Source organism: Xiphophorus couchianus, chromosome 19 (assembly GCF_001444195.1).
Source record: "Xiphophorus couchianus chromosome 19, X_couchianus-1.0, whole genome shotgun sequence".
NCBI lineage: Eukaryota > Metazoa > Chordata > Actinopteri > Cyprinodontiformes > Poeciliidae > Xiphophorus > Xiphophorus couchianus.
The window spans coordinates 13,948,241-13,965,771 of record NC_040246.1 but is presented as its reverse complement, the minus strand read 5'-3'; the positions used below and the strand labels follow the sequence as shown (position 1 = coordinate 13,965,771).

The 17,531-nt window shown below is 37.6% G+C and overlaps 1 protein-coding gene and 1 long non-coding RNA gene across 6 annotated transcripts in view; one reads left to right on the top strand and one right to left on the bottom strand.

Annotated features, from left to right (window-relative positions):
- The window catches only part of LOC114134004 (pleckstrin homology domain-containing family G member 3-like), a 38,285-nt gene that overhangs the window by 11,347 nt on the left and 9,407 nt on the right, over positions 1–17,531 (bottom strand). For all 5 annotated transcript variants that reach the window (XM_028000187.1, XM_028000188.1, XM_028000186.1 and 2 more), the window contains exons 3-10: positions 7,536–8,074; positions 2,990–3,090; positions 1,542–1,611; positions 1,413–1,459; positions 1,182–1,332; positions 855–986; positions 464–646; positions 280–372 (exon numbers count right to left, since the gene is read on the bottom strand). In XM_028000187.1, the coding sequence (XP_027855988.1) occupies positions 280–372; positions 464–646; positions 855–986; positions 1,182–1,332; positions 1,413–1,459; positions 1,542–1,611; positions 2,990–3,090; positions 7,536–8,074 (1,316 nt within the window). The remainder of the gene's footprint in view (positions 1–279; positions 373–463; positions 647–854; positions 987–1,181; positions 1,333–1,412; positions 1,460–1,541; positions 1,612–2,989; positions 3,091–7,535; positions 8,075–17,531) is intronic.
- Positions 7,957–9,976, top strand: LOC114134008 (uncharacterized). The gene is made up of 2 exons (XR_003593323.1): positions 7,957–8,092; positions 9,705–9,976. It is a non-coding gene; the product is annotated as an uncharacterized LOC114134008 (long non-coding RNA).

The window sequence follows — 17,531 nt, the reverse complement described above, 5'->3', positions numbered from 1 at the left end:
TGCATTATTTTGTGTTGATTTATTTCAGAAAGTCCCATTAAAAAAAAACAAAGCAATAACTACATTTTGTAGATTTATCCTGACAAAATGTGAAAAGTTTCAGGGGGTATGAATACTGTTTTGAGGCTACAATTCCAGATGAGCAGAATGTATTACTCTAAAAACGTTACGAATCATTAAAAATGATAAATATTGCATACAGGCATACCCCCCCCCAAAAAATAATCTTCCACATTTCACAGTTTATAAAGAAATTGACTAAATGTTTGCTGGAGTTACCTGAACTGTATGAGGTTGCTTAGGACGCTTGAAATGGATCACACTGAAGAGGAGAGGATCCTTGGCGCTGTCGAGCAGCATCAGGGTGGAACACTGTGGCAAGAAATTATATTTGTTTGCTTTGTACCAATTCTATTCACGTGTTTCCTCACTTATCACATTAAAAATTAATCAGAAATCGTACCGAGATGTGGATTTTGTATACGTAGTGTTCCCCTCTTTTCTTGGTAATGAGGAGCATTTTTTCGAACAAGAAGAGCGTCCGGGTGTTCTTCGCCCTCAGAACAGGAAAGGTGCCCTCTAGCACCAGCTCTCCACAGGTGGTCAGGTCGGCACCCTTCCAGTTGATCAGCAGAGATTGTATCTCCTAATGTGATGAAACAAAACTTTACATAAAGAAAATAGCCAAGCATGAAAGACATTATATGCAATTTTCATGTCTGCCACATGTAAAACTAAAGCATCACTTGTGCAAAAAAACAACAAAAAAACACAATTTAAAATAAATAAAAAAATTAAACAAAAATCTCAGATTTTCCCCATTGTTGCCTTTAAGCTTTAGTGGATTTTCTAACCTGCACTCTGACAGCGTGCTCATGTTTCCTCTTCATGTCGTTAATGTACCAGGCCACTCTGGTCATGGTGTCGATCGCCTCTTTAATAACCCCATAGCCCTCTTCGTCTGGGTCATAGTGCTTGGCAATTTCCTTTAAGGGAAGTCAAAGTTATTATAACCTCAGAGAATGTCCTAAACAATTACTGTTGTGATCTTTATTTTACTGATTTAGCTTTTTGTTTGAGCAAATGGCTATTTCACACTTGCATAAGGTGGTTTAAAAAAGAGTTGCTCTAATCCTAATACACAAATTTAAAATAAAAGAGTTAGTGAGGAAGCCTTTTACCTGCAGAAGTAGGTGATACTTCAGGATTCTCTGAACTGGCTTCAGAAGGTAAGAACCCAGAGGGAGAGAGCGTTTCAGAGCGGCCTGCCGATCCCTGAAGAACTTTGCTAAAGTTTTATTCCTCATGCATTCAGTCAATGTTGCTACTGAGCTGCAGACACCCAGGAATAGCACACATAATCTCATTGAAGAATGAAAAAAAAAACCTTTTCAAAAACTGAGGATACTTACTTGGGATAATTGTTGCAATATTTAGTGTAGATTTCAAAATATTCACTCTGGAGGAAACACAAATCAGGCATAAATGCATTTCTTTGAGGAATTTAATATAGTTTTTAGTTTTGAGAAGGTTTTCCTCACCTTATTAACAAAGCAGTGAGCAATAGCCACAGGGTCGTTCTCACACATGTCCAAACATTGCAGCAGTTCACTGAAATAAATCAATTAAAATTGTAAAGCTTGGAACTCAAGCAGGAACACCAGAACAGTAACATTTTATATCAATATTTTTGGTTGACTTAAGTTTAAATGTAAGACACTGTTCCACAATTACTGTCGTCAAATGAATAAAAACGATAAAAAAACTAAGTAAAAACAAAGTTTGTATGAGGAAAGGTATAATAATAAAACCCCTCTTAAATGTTCCCTCTGTTCCTGTCTCTGCTCTTCAGGTCCAAAGTCATTTGCTGACACTTCATAATATGAACTATAACCTTTCCACCTTCCCTTTATTAAGTCAACATTGTTGGTTATTCCCCATCAAATCTTTCTTGTTTAAGAAACTCAGAGCACTAACTTTTCACAATGTGTTGTAATCATATACCCAGAAATACCCAGCAAAATATGTATTGGTGAATGCGATTATACAATACAATTAGGGAAATAACCAGCAGGTGGCAGTATATGCTTTACAGAGAGCAGCAGATGCACTTGTTTGAGATGGTATTTCCAATAAGAAGTGTGCTGCTGTCGACATTTGTTATGTAAACAGTGTTATTTGTTCATGCAGACAGATAGTTTAGGGATTAGTGCAACAAAGACACCATTCTTGGATAAAACATGTTTATATTTTCATAAAAGTCAAGTGTTTGTTAAAAACACTTAGAACATACTGATGACTCCTGGAGGATAGCTTGTACCCTACACGATATTGAACATAGCACTGCACACACAGAACCCTGGCTTCCCTTTGGTTAGCCTCCTACACACAAACTCTGTTGCAATACTAAAGCAAATACAGAGCCTGTATTCACCTGCTGAGTATTTCTTCATAGAAACAAATGAAACTAAATGTAATCTTCTTTATTTGAACTCCCTGGCAGCCTTAAAGAAAGGCTCATCCCTTCAAGGAAAGAAGAGTGTTAATGTGTTTTGGCAACAGAACCCTTTAAGCAACACAGACACAAAATTATGAAACTTAAAGCCAGCTGCAACAAGACTTTCAGTGGTTTCACCCGTTATCACAGCCTTTCCTGTGGTGAAAGTCAATCAGACTGCTTCTCAACAACAAGCTATGAGGTGAAATAAAAAAAAAACCAAAATCCTCTGATGCATAACCTATTTGTAGCCTATCATCCTACACACTCCTTGTTCACGTAATCTGCACAGGAATGTAACATCAACAATGATTGTCCACAGTCTCCTACTGTCTATCATGAGTCAAAACAATATTTACTTAAGAATAATATGTGGCCATCCATATTTTTATAGTTTTCCCATTTTTTATATACTTTTCCACATCAAAACAAATTCTTATTTTTATTCTTAATATAATTCATTTGTTAGTACTGGGGAGGATGATTTATTACCTGTTGAACTCATAGATGTCTTCTATATTTCCAAATAAGGCCATCACTTGCTCGTGCCCTATGGGGAGATTTCTCAAATCGATAATGTGTGCCAAATAGTCCTGAGGAAAAGGGAAAGAATGAGTAATTATTTAAGCCCAGTGGTGAAATATTTCACACATGCGTTTTCAGATTCCTACCAGCAGAGGCAGCAGGTAGCTACTGACACTGATGTTTTTCTACAAGCAGGGCAGGTCCAAGGTTGCATGGGGCTCTAAGCAGATTTTAGGTCACAGCAACACCTTGTTTTACAGTACACATGTTGTGCATTTAAGACAGCATATCTAGAGAGTCAATAAGGAATTAATTGACAATCACACAAGTCAGTTTTCACTGTATATTAACAGACAGAGCCTATGGGATTCAGGTATAGAAGGTGGAAGCTGTAAATGAATTGAGATAGGTTTATTTTTCTGACTTACCTTCTCACTACTGCAGACATGTCCACTTTACAGGTAACATTTAAATCATGATTAAAAAAATATCAAGTAAAATATTCTGTCCATCTTTAACAAAGGACACTTTCACTTCTTTTGAATAAATTTAGATGTTATAATCATTTAGATTAGTTTAAAAGATGTAAACACTTATATAAATCAGGTATTTTGAAAGTAATGGCTTGGTAATTCTTAATAAAGATTACAAACATGAAAAAAACAATTTCAGAAGGTTCTCTGTCAATTCGCCATTTTTCCAGTAAGCACTTCCATTTTGTACTCAGAAACAAACTCAAATTTTCATTAATTATGAAAACAAATAGCATTACAAATAATCAAGTGGCAGGTATAGTGTTATTAACTTTCTGTGACCTTTGTATTCTACTTTTTGTTCAGGACACTAGACTTTTATAATGAATAAAGATCATTGCCCAAAAGTGACTGTAAACAACTTCCTGGTTCCTGCTGCTTGGCATTCACTTCACTTCCTTACAGTAAGAATGTGCTTCAATGGCAGAAAATTGCTGTAAAACATTGATTGTCAAAGAAGATTTGAAACATAATCCAGACCTGTACAAACTGATGGATTTTAAGCACAGTTACAACTTATTTCACTTAGATTAAAAAATATAGTAGTGTTTAGGTTTCCCTAAAGAAACATTATTTGAACAATAAGCTTAAAATATTAATTTCTATTGATCTAAACCATTATATTGAAATTGGAAGGTGAAGCTCTGCTCCAGTCTCGAGTCTTTTTCTACCTTGAAAAGATTTTCCACCATGATTTTCCTGTACTTCGCTCCATTTTAAATCCCCTCAACTCTAACCAGCTTCTCTGCTCATGCTGGAGTAAACCATCCTCACAGCATGGTGCTGCCACCACCATGTTTTACCAAATGATGTGATCATAATAATGTGTAGTGTTAGTTTTTTTTTTTTTTGCCACAGTGTGTTTTGCAAGCAGGACAAAATGTTGAATTTTGTTCTTATATGGTCACATCACCTAACTCTACGTGTTTGTTTAGTCCCTAATGTTACCTAACAAACCTCTGAGACTCCTAAAAATTTATTCAGTGCACTAGAGAAGAGAAATTGAGCAACAAGAACACAGAATTTCAGCACAGGCTACTTTCCTTAAATGAAACCCATCTCCCTATGGACCTCCGGAGTTTATTAAAAGTAGATAAAAATAACTAAAAATGCCATGGACATAGCATGCCAACATCTGTGATTCCCCCCACCTCATCGTATTTGATTAATGGCACACCCAAGTGGCATGCAAACATCACCAAACAAGGTAAAGAAGTGGGCTAAAAAGGAGCCTAAACAAATATGCAACAGATAAATAAAGAATGCACAAGTAAACACCTTGAACACACAAGCAGCCTCCTGGATAGAGAGCTGCAAAACACACCGACAGCTTACAGGCAATGAATTACTGAATGAGCTGCGGTAAAAGGTCTCTAATATATATATAAAAAAGGTAAATCCACCACAAATGTGACCTTTGGCATACCATGAGATTTAAAGTTTTGTATAGTCTGGTGCTACAAGCTGTTCTTTATTATAGAACAGGGAGGGCTGTTTGGGGGCTGTAACACTGATATGGGTAATATAAATCATTTTTTAAGAGTTTAAGTGAAAAAAAGAGCAGCCAAGTATTTCCGCACACACCAGCAACCAAAATGATTGCTCTGGGTGTGTTCTGGCCAGTTGTTGGGGACGTATTCCAGCATGTGGAATCAGCTGGGGTCAACCAGCTGCTTTTCAAATCTGGATCCCACGGACGCAGCTGAGACTGAGCCTGATAAGGTGGATCTCACAGACACATCAATATGTCAAACAGCTGCTCATGACTTCAGTGTCAGTATTAAGTTGAAGCTTTGACTTTGCTTCCTATAAAAAAAAACTAAAAAAAAACACACACACACACAAAGCCAAACTGAGAGGAAGCATTTTCACATGTTTCTGTCAGATCTAAGGCTCGGTGTGAAATTAACTGCATGGAATCAAAATGATTGAAGCCAGGCTGTAATCATAAAAGGACAGAGGCTTCATTTGTGCCCAGTCGTGTTCCCACACTAGCCTATGGAAATCCCAACTGCACTCGTTTCATCTGTGTTATTTCTTCAGCTGGTGGATAGATGGGGGTATTTGTGTTGGCCGGGGCAGCCGGAGAGTTCAGGCAAGGCAGGAGCTTGCAGAGGGGGCCTGTATGACCAAGACCAGGCCAAGCTGCTGCTGCTGTCAGCTAAAATAGTTACAAATCCTAGAAGTGTCTGTCAGGAGCAAACCATTACTCAAACTTGATCTAGGGCAGCGCATGCTCTCAGAGCAAATGTTAGACGCCAGCACTGTCTGAGACAAGGTGAGGAGGGGTGCTGGCTCTTTTACTGCCATTCAGTCTCAGAAATGCCTCACATGTTAAAGCCATTACCGTCTTCAGACTTTGTAATGATCCCGAAAAGAAAAAGTAAAGACCAATGGAAAAGGAATTTTCTTTTCTGGAAGCAATTGCCAGTGACTACAAAAGTAGAAAATGTGATAATTGAGTTGTAAGATCATCACTGCCCCATTTATTTTACTCTTCTCATTTTTCAAAGGAGATTTTTACAATCTCAAAGCATATAAACCCAGTCGCTGGTAATGTCTGCACTAGGAACCCCCAATTTCAGTCGAAATATGAGTGCTCGATCTATAAACCCAGGCTGCACAGGCTGTAAACTTTCACTGCACTGTAAATACACAGTGTTTATGCAAGAAAGCCAGTCCAGATTATGAACTGCTTGTCAGCTTTCATCTTTATAAACAAGAAAACCTGTAAACAAAGAGAAAGCAACAACCAGATGTCTGGCATGCATTTTTGTCCACTGGCTGATCCATTTAGAAAGAAGGAAAATCATACTGGGGTTTTGAATGAAGAAGCAAAATCCAACAGAGGGTTCCAAAACACTTTTAATTCACAAACAGCTGCCTGGAACACAGGAGACATTATTCCCCATCCAAGAGACTGAGTGGAAGCTCTCTGCACCGGTGTCTGGCTTTTCAAATTCAATATAGTACTTCTAATGAGCACTGCAGACACTATGTCACAGCCAAGTGCCAATATGGGCCAAATATACACAAAATACATATTATTAGCAACAATATACAATGATGGCTCAACATAAATACAGTCTCCCGTCAAAGTTCTAACACCACTTTATTGGAATTATAGGTAACAGACTATAATTATCAAATTTAAGCAAATTCATTCATAGATTTCAACATAAAGAAACTTGGAGACATGTGCTCTGCTTCATCCCTCAATAAAATCCAGTGTAGCCTTCATTAGTCACCTTGTTACAGTATATTAGACATCGCCTTCACCTCAGCATAAAACAAGTTATTCTATGAAGGCCTCAAAGGTTTGTTGGAGGACATTAGTGACCAAACGGCATCATGAAGGCTAAAAAACAGACCAGGCATCTCTACAATAAAGCAGAGCTTAAAAAACTACATCTCAAACTTTTAGAATATCATGAAGCACTGTACAATTTATCTTCTGAAAACAATAAGTGTGACACACCTACTCAGAAATAGCCACCCAGTTAAACTGACAGGAAGAAGAAGGAGCAAGGAGATTAACACTACATGTAGAACATGAATCCAGAGCTCAGGTGGGAAAATCTGCTGACAGGACAACTGATGTCATGCACAAATCTGGCCTTTATGGGAAAGGAAGGAAGAAAAGCCATTGCAAAAATAAAGTCTCAAGTCCTGTAGGGAACACGACAAACAGAAAAGCTGTGGTTGCATAAAGCCAAAATTTAACTGAGGTTATATCTTAAACTCTGTGTGGTAGGAAACTAACACTGGAAGTCACCATGAACACACCGTTCCCACTGGTGGTAGCAACAATACGCTGTGAGATGCTTATTTTTAAGCAACCAAGTTGATTAGAATTGATGGTAAGATCGATCGACCTTAAAAAAAAAAGGTCAATCCTGGAAGAAAATGTGTTAGAGCCCACAAAAGCAAGACCTGACATAAAATAGTATAACACATATTAAGTTTGAGTATAAACTTACCTCCACTATGCTGCTAAGGTCTGTGACGTACATGCGTTCCGTCTCAATAATCTCCATGACAACTCGGTCCACATAGGTAAGCTTTGGGTTGGGCGCCATAGTGTCTGTGACAACAGGCGAAGCGGTCATGTGAAGGAATTTACCCCTCGCCAGTCTGCTGGCAGAGGCGTTGTTGTTCCGCTGGTTGTTGATCACACAGGCCTCCAGATGCTGCCGCCAGCCACCACCAGAACTTTTGAGGTGAGGACTCTGACTTCCGGCCTGCCCGTTGGTGCCTTGTGTCGGGCTCAGTTCCAGGTTTATGTATTCCTCGCTTGGTAGGGGAGTTGTGATAGAGGACGGAAGTGCTGCCGTACTTCCAAAAAGGCTTTGACTATCAGCGGATGAACCAGAGGACAAGGTGGACACCAGGCTCACGGGACGTTTGCCCTCTCCGTCCAGTGGCTCCACGCATATCTGGCTGTAGTAGTCTGGGCCAAAATCTATGTTATCCTTGACATGGTCACTGGTGGAGAGGGAAGATGACAACTGAGAAGATTCTGGGAACAACACAAAATGTAGGTGTCAATATTTGAGAAAGGTAAACAAAAAAAAACAAGCTCTATGATGTCAGTGTTTTCTTTAGGCAGCTACATTATTTTACTCCTGTAACATTTCGTACTCCAGTAGTTTTTGGTCGTTTGTTAAATGACATTTTTAGGCGTGAAAGAAGGATGTTAACATGCATACTGGAGTACGAAATACTAAAGGACTAAAACATATGCCTTGAGAATGTTTAGTCAAATTGGTGAAGGAACAAATTGACTCATAGCTGACTTCAGTAGATACCTGGAAGGCTGATTATGCTATTGTGTTTTATCCATTTAAACTTTCATCCAACATCTGTTATACTCTTACCTTGGATGTGGAAATGTTGGCAGCCATTTGAAAATCTGTGAGTTAAGATACAGATCTACATTTTCTAAGTTACTAATAGAGGCGTCAATGTTGATGTTTACAGATGCAAACTGTGCTACTACTACAATTTTGTCTTTGTTTTAAATGTACAATGACTGCTTCCACTGTGGGAAGTAGTGAGCGCTAATATCAGGAAGGTTAGAGAATTATTTAATCAAATTTGTTCAAAATTAGGTGGCCCAAAAATATCTGATCACTGCATCTTTTATGCTAATGTCCTTGAGCCTCTATAAAATGTTGCATTGCTCAAGCTGCATTCAGATACCCAAGATACTAACAAAATATCAAATATATGTCAGTTGTTTACATTGAAAACACTGATATTTCAGACTGCAAAAGACAGCCAAGACCTCTGCGTGTCTACTCCCAGGCTGAAACAAGGAGCTGTATTTTACAGTAAAAGAGCTGCCACAAATCATTACTGACATGAGCTAATTGCAATACTGTACAGTCGATGGAAAACTCAGTCATTTCCTCTTGTTCTCCAGACTACTGAAGGTTGAAGCTTGGATAAACAGAGCACGGGAAGTTGATGAGAGTTTATAAAAAAGGGGGGGGGAGTAAGGAGACAGAGTGTTGTTTATATGTTTCTATAGAACTATGTCTTAATTTAAGAGAAATTTAATCCATATTGTGTTTCACTGCCTTCCTGTCCAGATGGGGACTTTTCCTTAGAAGCATTTCCTAAATATGTGAAATAATACCAGTGTGAGAATGGAGCATTGAGCAGCCACTGAGCAGAGAGCTGCACTTCCTTAAAGGCCAAAAAGGCCAATACCATTCTACCAAGCTAAAGAAGTGGAGCTTTGTCTGTTCATTAAGGTTCAGTCTAATAAATAAAAATCTATGTAGCACAAACCATCATTAAGCTAATCAGTGAAATGCAGGTAATGTCTTGCAGATGTTTTTTTTTTACAATTTTACTTTGCGCAATTACTGACAAGTTTTCAGCATCAATGCAAACCTCATTTGTGCATCTTTGGGTCAACCAGCCACAACTGTCAAACAAACTTTATATTGTTGTGAAAAATGAAACCGGTTTGATATCTGGAGTTCACCCTGTGCATAGAAATTGAAATATTTTCTTTGTACTTAGCTTGAAAGACAGAAAGTGGCTACAGCATGAGATTTATCAACCTTTGACAGCAGTTTAATGTGTAGCTGGATGAAGAACCTTACATGAGAACACTAACTTTCTTTTTCTTCATGCAGATTCACACACTTCCACCCCTTGGCATCCCTAATCTTTTCCATGAGTCAGTCAGTATTGAGCTCATGTTGTTCACAGTGGAGCACTTGATCCGCAGTCCACACCAAAGCTTCCCAGCAGCAGAGTTCCCATGAACGACCTCTCTGGGAGAAATGGCTGAGTTGGCAAGCAGAAGTCGACCACTAGAGAAGGCCGTTTACGCTCTGACAAATCACATGACTCGTGGTGTAAAGGGAGTGTACCGACATGAATTAAAACAAAGCATCTGCTTCTATTGATGCATTTGGTTTTGAGTCTGCCATGTGAATACTGCTTCCTCTTTCTATGGCTTCCTCCCACCCAATGTTCCTCTCTAATAAAGCTGCAAACACTGCCAGCAGTAAGAGTAAAAAGCAGTAAGAGGAACAGAACATTCTAAGCTAAGGATGGTCTAAAGCCTGTATTTATACACTCACATACCATTGAAAAGAATAACAGCATCACTTTTGCATGACCAGAGTTACAATGCATGTTAAGCATTGCGGTAAAGGTGCAAACACACTCACGACATATCTAAAACCGAAGCACACTCTTGAATTAAGGACAAGGTTGACCTCTGCTGCGGCTTTGATTGACCACTTCAGATACAGGCTCCACAGGCAGAAATTATCTACAGCTGATACCACACAGACCGCACGTTTTGTGGTGGACCAAGTGCTGCCCATGTGAAAACAAGCTGCGCAAAGGAATGCAAATGACCTGGTTATCTTAGAAGAGCTGAATGCCTGGTTCTGTGCAAAGCAGTGAAAGGCGTTTCTAGACTGCTTGTTGTTTTGGAAAAAAAAAAAAAGTAAAAAAAGTTTAGGTCATTTACAAAGCCCTCTCCATCCTCTGTGACTTTCTCTTTATCAGGATTTTTCTTTACACTATTAAACAATAAACAATAGAGGGGATAAACTATCTCCACACTGAAAAGTATTTGACTTTACTTGCTTGGTACAATTCACATGTGGAGACATTTATTACTAATTTATTACTCTGAAGGATCTGCACACAGAGTGGCAAAGAGCATTCCTGTTACTGTGCCACCTTGCTGCAAGATGTGAAGAGCAGGGTACAGTGTGGGTCCAACCAAAGCCCTGACATACTCACAAAATTACAACCATGTTGTATTTTTGCACAGCCTTTTATTTTGCTGATACTAATCTGAAAGACAACAACTGTGATTCTGTTCTCCAGTATCTTTGCTTTCTTTTGTTAGTTTGATTGTTTTTGGAGCCTTTTTGATATAAACAGACTTTGGAGCAACAAATTAACCCACAGTCATTTTGTTAAATGTTGAGATCAAAATAAAGCAATATTTTTTAAATTAATAAATATTTAATTACAAATTACACTGACGTGAAAGTATCATTTTTAAGGCATGAATGGCAATCAATTTTTCTAAAAAAAAAAAAAAAACAGCTGGAAAACCATTCATTCAAAATTGTATTTTCAGCTTATTTTTTTCCCCATTGAAAAAGGACAGGATAGCTGTAAAATATTGATAATTCTAGTGTAAACACATCCAAATATGCAGTATGTAACTTCTATTAAAAAAAAGTATTTGTTTTAACTATTTGTTAAAACTGTCACTATGTCATGGCAGTATAACATGAGACAAATAATCTGTGAAAAAAAAGTTTAGCTCCTCTGCTTTCTCCCAGTGCTACTATTTCTGATTTAAGAAATGCACTGCTCCTGGTCAAAACCCACACAGAGCTAGGAGGAAGGTTTTAGTGCTGTCAATCAAATATGTGTAAGCGTTACTAAATGTACCAATGGCGGAGAAACAATTTACCATTCCAGATAAACGGTTTATCTGCCGTCATCGGTGGACAAACTAGCTTACGAATGGGGGAAGACAGCAATGGGGGAACAACATAGTGGCAGTTTCAACTAATAAGTAAAAAAAAAAGACATTTTTTATAAAAGTTACATACTTTCAAGTATTTATGTGTAAATATGTACAAAAATATCTACTTAAATATTTAAATGTACATATAGCGTGTGTGTTAAGACCAATGTAAGATGCTGGATAGGTTGTGTGGTGGAGGACAAAAGGACGGTAGGACATAGTCACATAGGACACTCGCAACAGGACTGAATGGAGACAGAAGAGTCATGTTGCGAACCTCATATAGACAACAACCCAAGAGAGAAAGATCAGGGAGAAAAGGGGTAGTATTAAATAAATTTGTAATTCTTTTACAAAAAAAATTTTATTTTTACTTAAGCTTAATATTCAAGAAAGATGAGGGAGAGAGGATGGTAACTACCTCGTCATGCCACTGTATAACTGTTAGCCAAGTCAAGGCCAAAGGGTATAGCAGTTAGACAACATTCTACTGTAATGATCAACTTTTTTCAAACCTTAAGACCTTAAGCCATCAGTGATGAAAAACGAGCTATTTTTAGAAGGATGATAGTTAAAATTCCTGAAAAAAACCTCCAATCTCTAATTGTAATTCTTGAAATTCCTCTTTGTTCACTGTCAGAATATGTTTAAAATTTACAGATAAAGGTATGTGAAGAGTGGAGCAAACACACACATGCCTATTTTGGACTTCTAGATCTCCATAGCAACATACTTGAATTCAATTCCTCTGCAGCTATAGAACTACTAATCAATCATGTCATTTTAAAATATTACTTATAACCTGAAATGCTTCTTTTTTTACTCCTGTCATCTACTGATGCTGAGATGAGCTTCACCAGGACAAAGCAGGTACAGAATAAGTCTTTTTTCCATAACTAAGAGTAAAAGGCTGAGTGACTAATCAGTCTAGACCTAGTAATGTTAGGTCTTCACTTATTTTCCTTTCAGACTGATCTTACCTTTCAGTTAACAGCACAGACAATTCATACATATGTCTGACTCTAACATCATAGTCATATGCATACCAAGCAAAGTCTTATAGGGCAGACTGAGAGATGAATAGAAACATTGAAAGAAACACTCCAACACCTGGTCATTAAAATTTTTTTTTTTCTTTCCCAAAAAGGCTGTTGTCACATGAAGAGAATGGATGATCCCTATCTGAAGCTGTCGGTGAAACAAAGACAAAGAATTCTTTTATTTGAGAAATTCTTCAGCTTGACTAAAAGCTGACTTTGCATTCCTTGTTAATGACAGACACTCAGAGAAAAACAATAATATGTTTTAGCAACAGGCCCCAGAGACTCGATCTGGGATACATCAACGTGTCTCCAGTGACTTATCTGCAGCTGAAGTTTAACACATCCCCTGACAACGCGATAAGCCACAGCTTGCAGCGCTGACGTTAACTGGTAGTTGCACAACACTGAGATGATATGTCTTGCTTTTTCTGATCGGATCATGCAAACCAGCCTCTATGCAGATGATCATGCAAAATACATGCATAAGGCAAACAAAATGTTGCTTTCTCTGGCATTGAAATTTGCCAAAGTCTTGTGCCTTACTTGATGGGATGCTTTAAAAAAAAAGAGTAACTATCAAAACATGAATAAAAGTTATAAAATCTGCTTAACTTCATAGCACAATTTCTAGAAAACTGAAAAATTAAATGGATCAAAAACTGATAATCTTTAAGATGCATTAATATTACAGTACTGTGAAAAAAGTATTTGCCCCTTCACAGTTTTCTTCAGTTTTTTTTGTTGCCATTTTTCAGATGATCAAGAATTTTTTTATGTCAGAGAAAAACAATAAGACTGAATAGAAAAGCAATTTTCTCATAATGACTTTATAAATTAAGAAACAAAACGCTAGCTGAACTGACCTGGTCCAATATGAAAAAGTAATTGCACCCTAAATCTAATAACTGCTTGTACCAACCTTTGCGGCAACAACTGGTGCCAAGAGAAAATTTGGTCCTGTGTTCAAAAACAATTAAGAATTTATGTAATTCTGACACATTTAAGGGGTTTCTAGCATGAATGGCCTGTCTGAGGCATCCAGCAGCATCTCAATCAGATTTAAGTCTGGACTTTGACTAGGATACTCAAAAACCTTAATTTTGTTGTTTTAAAGTTATTCAGTGGTGGGCTTGCTAGAGTACGTCAGATCATTTCCCTGCTGCGTAACTCAAGTGCGCTTTAACTTAAGGTCACAAATTTATGGGCTGATCCTTTAGGATCTTTTGCTAAAGACCAGATTTTGTGGTTTTATTATCATGGGAAGTCATCCTGACCCTGAAGCTAAGTTTGGTCAACTTCAGGGTTATTTTTGTCGGAATACTTTTCTTTTTCTTGAATTATTTTCTTTTTCTTGAAATGCTTTGGCAGCTTTACTCCAGCAGGGTGCACACCATCATAAATGTTTCACTTTTGTGCTATCAGTCTGCAGAATAACTTCCCAAACATTTCCTGGGTCATCTAGATATTAAATGAGAGGAGCCTTGGTGTCCATTCAGGTCAGCAGGGGTTTTGGTCTCATGAATGCAACTTTTTGTCTATTTCTAACTGTTGAATCAAGAACAATTACATCGACCAAAGTAAGGTAGTAATGTTTCCTCCTGGATGATTTGTAATGCTTGCTTGGAGTAATTTTGGTAGGCCAACCTTTCTTAGGAAAGTTCACCACTGATTGTTTTTTGCATTTGTAAAAATTCATGTTTTTGTCTTTGCTGGAGTCCCAAAACCTTAAAATGTCCATGTAATCATTTCTTTACTAACATCCTTTTGTCAATTTCTCAACAATGCTTAACTTCCTTCACATTGGGACATAATATATTGCTTTTTTAGATGCATAGTCTACTTCATCTTGCCAGACGTGGTGGGTAACAGTACTGTCACATATTTCAATATGTTATACATACATGTACATAAGGTTAGTTTTTTCCCTTTAAAATGAAATTATCATCTTCAACAATAAAATTTTTCATTGGTGATCTAACATTTAAGTGTGACAGAAAAAGAATTAATATTCATAGGTTAAAAGCAACTTATTTGAGACATTTTACAGTTTTCAATATAACAATGCTTTCATACCTTATTTTGAAGGTGTTGAGATTTCCCAAGTGAAGTGAGCAAAGTGAAAGACCATGTTACAAAGGTTTCGAAATCACTTTTTTCACAAATTCAATTCTAATTGCCCAAACTTGAGTGACTCAGTTTTATATGACAGGATGAAAAGCGTGTCATCTCTCCATTGAAGGAAAAATTCTCCCACAGAGGCGCACCTTCATGACTAGTTCATCTGAACTTAGCTGGAAGTCGAGCTGTTGCCTGGTTGCCTTAAATATTCTCTGTGCTGAGCTACACTGTGCTTTGTTTTCTAAGCAAATAAGATGCAGAAACAGGAACAACGCAGTCTGCATCTATGTTCAACATGCAAATGCTTATCTGAAAGCTAATAGGAAACTTTTGGCATTTGAAAATAAAAGCCTTATTCCAAGAAAACCCACATATTACATAACAGATACCAGCCTACAACAGATCTGTCACAAAATCCATCATTCTCCTTCATTTTTATTTTAAGAACTCAAAAACAAGCATTATTTTTTATGTAAGAAAGACAACACTGCGTGGATCCCAGTGGAAGAACATGTTCCTTCAAGTGAAACAGTCAACCTTTGCTCAGCCCTTTCTGCTTGATTCATAATGACTCATGTATCAAAAGATGATGAATCTGAACCTTTGGAGGGTGAATCACAACTAAAGACACCTTGTGATATTTCCCTGAGACATCTGCTGCTACAAGACCGGTTATCGTCATCTTAGATTCTGATTTTTATTTATAAGTTTCCTGGTACTTTCAGGCAGCAAGATAAAAAATTCTTTCCACAGGGCTCTATTTCTAAAAAGATTAGTTATGCATTTAGATGAAGAGAAAATTGGCCATCTTTATACTTTGTTTAATTTATGCAAGTGCATCTCAATAAACTCAATTACCAAAAGGTGAGTTTATTTCATTAATTAAATTCTAAAAGTGAATCTCTTGTTATTTACATTTCTAACACAGAGAACAATAGCTTTCAAGTGCTTATTTCTATTAATAATTATAGTTAATGAAGATTAAAATCCAGTTTCACAAACTATTACATGATTACATGAGACCAATAATAAAAATAATAATAAAAGTTAAAACAAATATGTTATGTTACGGATTGTTGATCTGACAGCTGCCCACCAGATTTTGGCACTCTGCTCCATGATAAATCACAAAAAGTCATTGCTAAAAAAGTTGTCTGCTCAGACATTGTGGTTTACAAGCATAATAATATAAAACTGAGTGGAAGGAAAATTGTGACAGGGAATAAACACAAAAGCAGCAGTCATTCTGTGACATTCAGAGGTAACGACTGCAGCCAAAGTCAGGAGTTAAAGAGTCACTACACACAGATGTATCTACTCCTCCTGAGAAAGAGACTGTGGGCTAACGTTTTCTTTTCAAATTAAAGTAAATTTTTCATTCTGTTATTCACAATCAAAGTCCCAGAGTCTGAAGAAGTGGAGATAAGCTGATTCCAAAGTCAGGAGTAAAGTGTCCACACTCAGTGGTGATTTGGGAAGCAGAGACATCTTCTGGTGTTGGTTCACTTAGTTTGATCAATTTAAAAATCTTCACAGCAATCTACCAGGAAAAGGCAGATTGTACTAAAAGCTTTACATTTTCCAGTTGGATTTGACATGTTCCTGTAATGTCAAAAGTACAAAAGAACCCTGCTAACTTCAAGAGTTTTTGTCTTTAGGCTGTCTTTCATATGCACCAGATGGTTGATGTACAGCTGTGTTTGGCCTTACTATGGGCTTTTAATGCTCTGTTAATGATTAGCCCACTGGTCTGTAAATAAACCATTCGAGGACAACAGACGGTGAATGCACACACAGATACAAACTGAACCTGCATTCCTCGCCTACAGTCAAGGTCGAAATGTTCTGGGAACTTTCAGGGGAATTTTGCAGCTCAGAAGTGAAAGTAAATGTATCTCTGTGAATTTATGCCATTTATTGAATGTAGTTTTTCTATTTAATTTTTTTTCTGGAAAAGCTATTAGAAATGATTTAAACAGGAAAAGGGATGAGATAAAAATGGCAGACTTCCCATTGTTCCAGTGGGCCAAAACTCCTAAAAAAGGTCAAATCTTATCCTATAAAACTCCTCCGTTCTTAACCTCTGCCTCTTAGAGGATCCAGCCGTGCCAGCTGACCTCAGAGCATAGGCATGTGATGATCTACTTTACAGACTCCTCCATCAACAATACCCCCCTGCCTTCATCCCCTCCAAAATCTCTTCAGGCACTCGCTTGCTGCAAGCCAGGCAGGATCTGCTGAAAACTCCCCTTTCCTTTGGACAATACACACTTCTGAGGCCTGAAGCCCACTGTAAACATTACCACCAATTTGTCAGTCTGCCCCCAATCAGCTGAACCATCAACAGCTCTCTGCTGAGTCCGCTGTGTGAAGTGCGAAGGCTCAGGGAGGAGGAGTTCTTTTACTTAACACATCACACCGTTTTATCAAATGTAGCGTTATACTGGGTGAGAAAGTATTTTTTCTTGTGGTTTTCAGCTCTTTGTAAAATTTATAGTCCATAACAGCCAAACTAACATCACTGTATCTTGCTCTAAAGCCTTTTAGGAAACAGACAAGTCTAAAATGACTACATTATTATACAATAGCTTTCTACTTTTCTATAGTGTTTCACAAATAGGGTTGCTTACATGTGAAATGACTGTGCTGCAGAGGAAGTTCTTGGATAGGCTTCAGGGAGGTCTTTTAACAGCAAGAACCAAAGTAGAGATAGTCTGTAACTAATGTGGGTAATCTGCTGGAAGATCTCTATAAAAGGAAAGTTATCTTCGAAGGCTGTAAAATAATAAAAT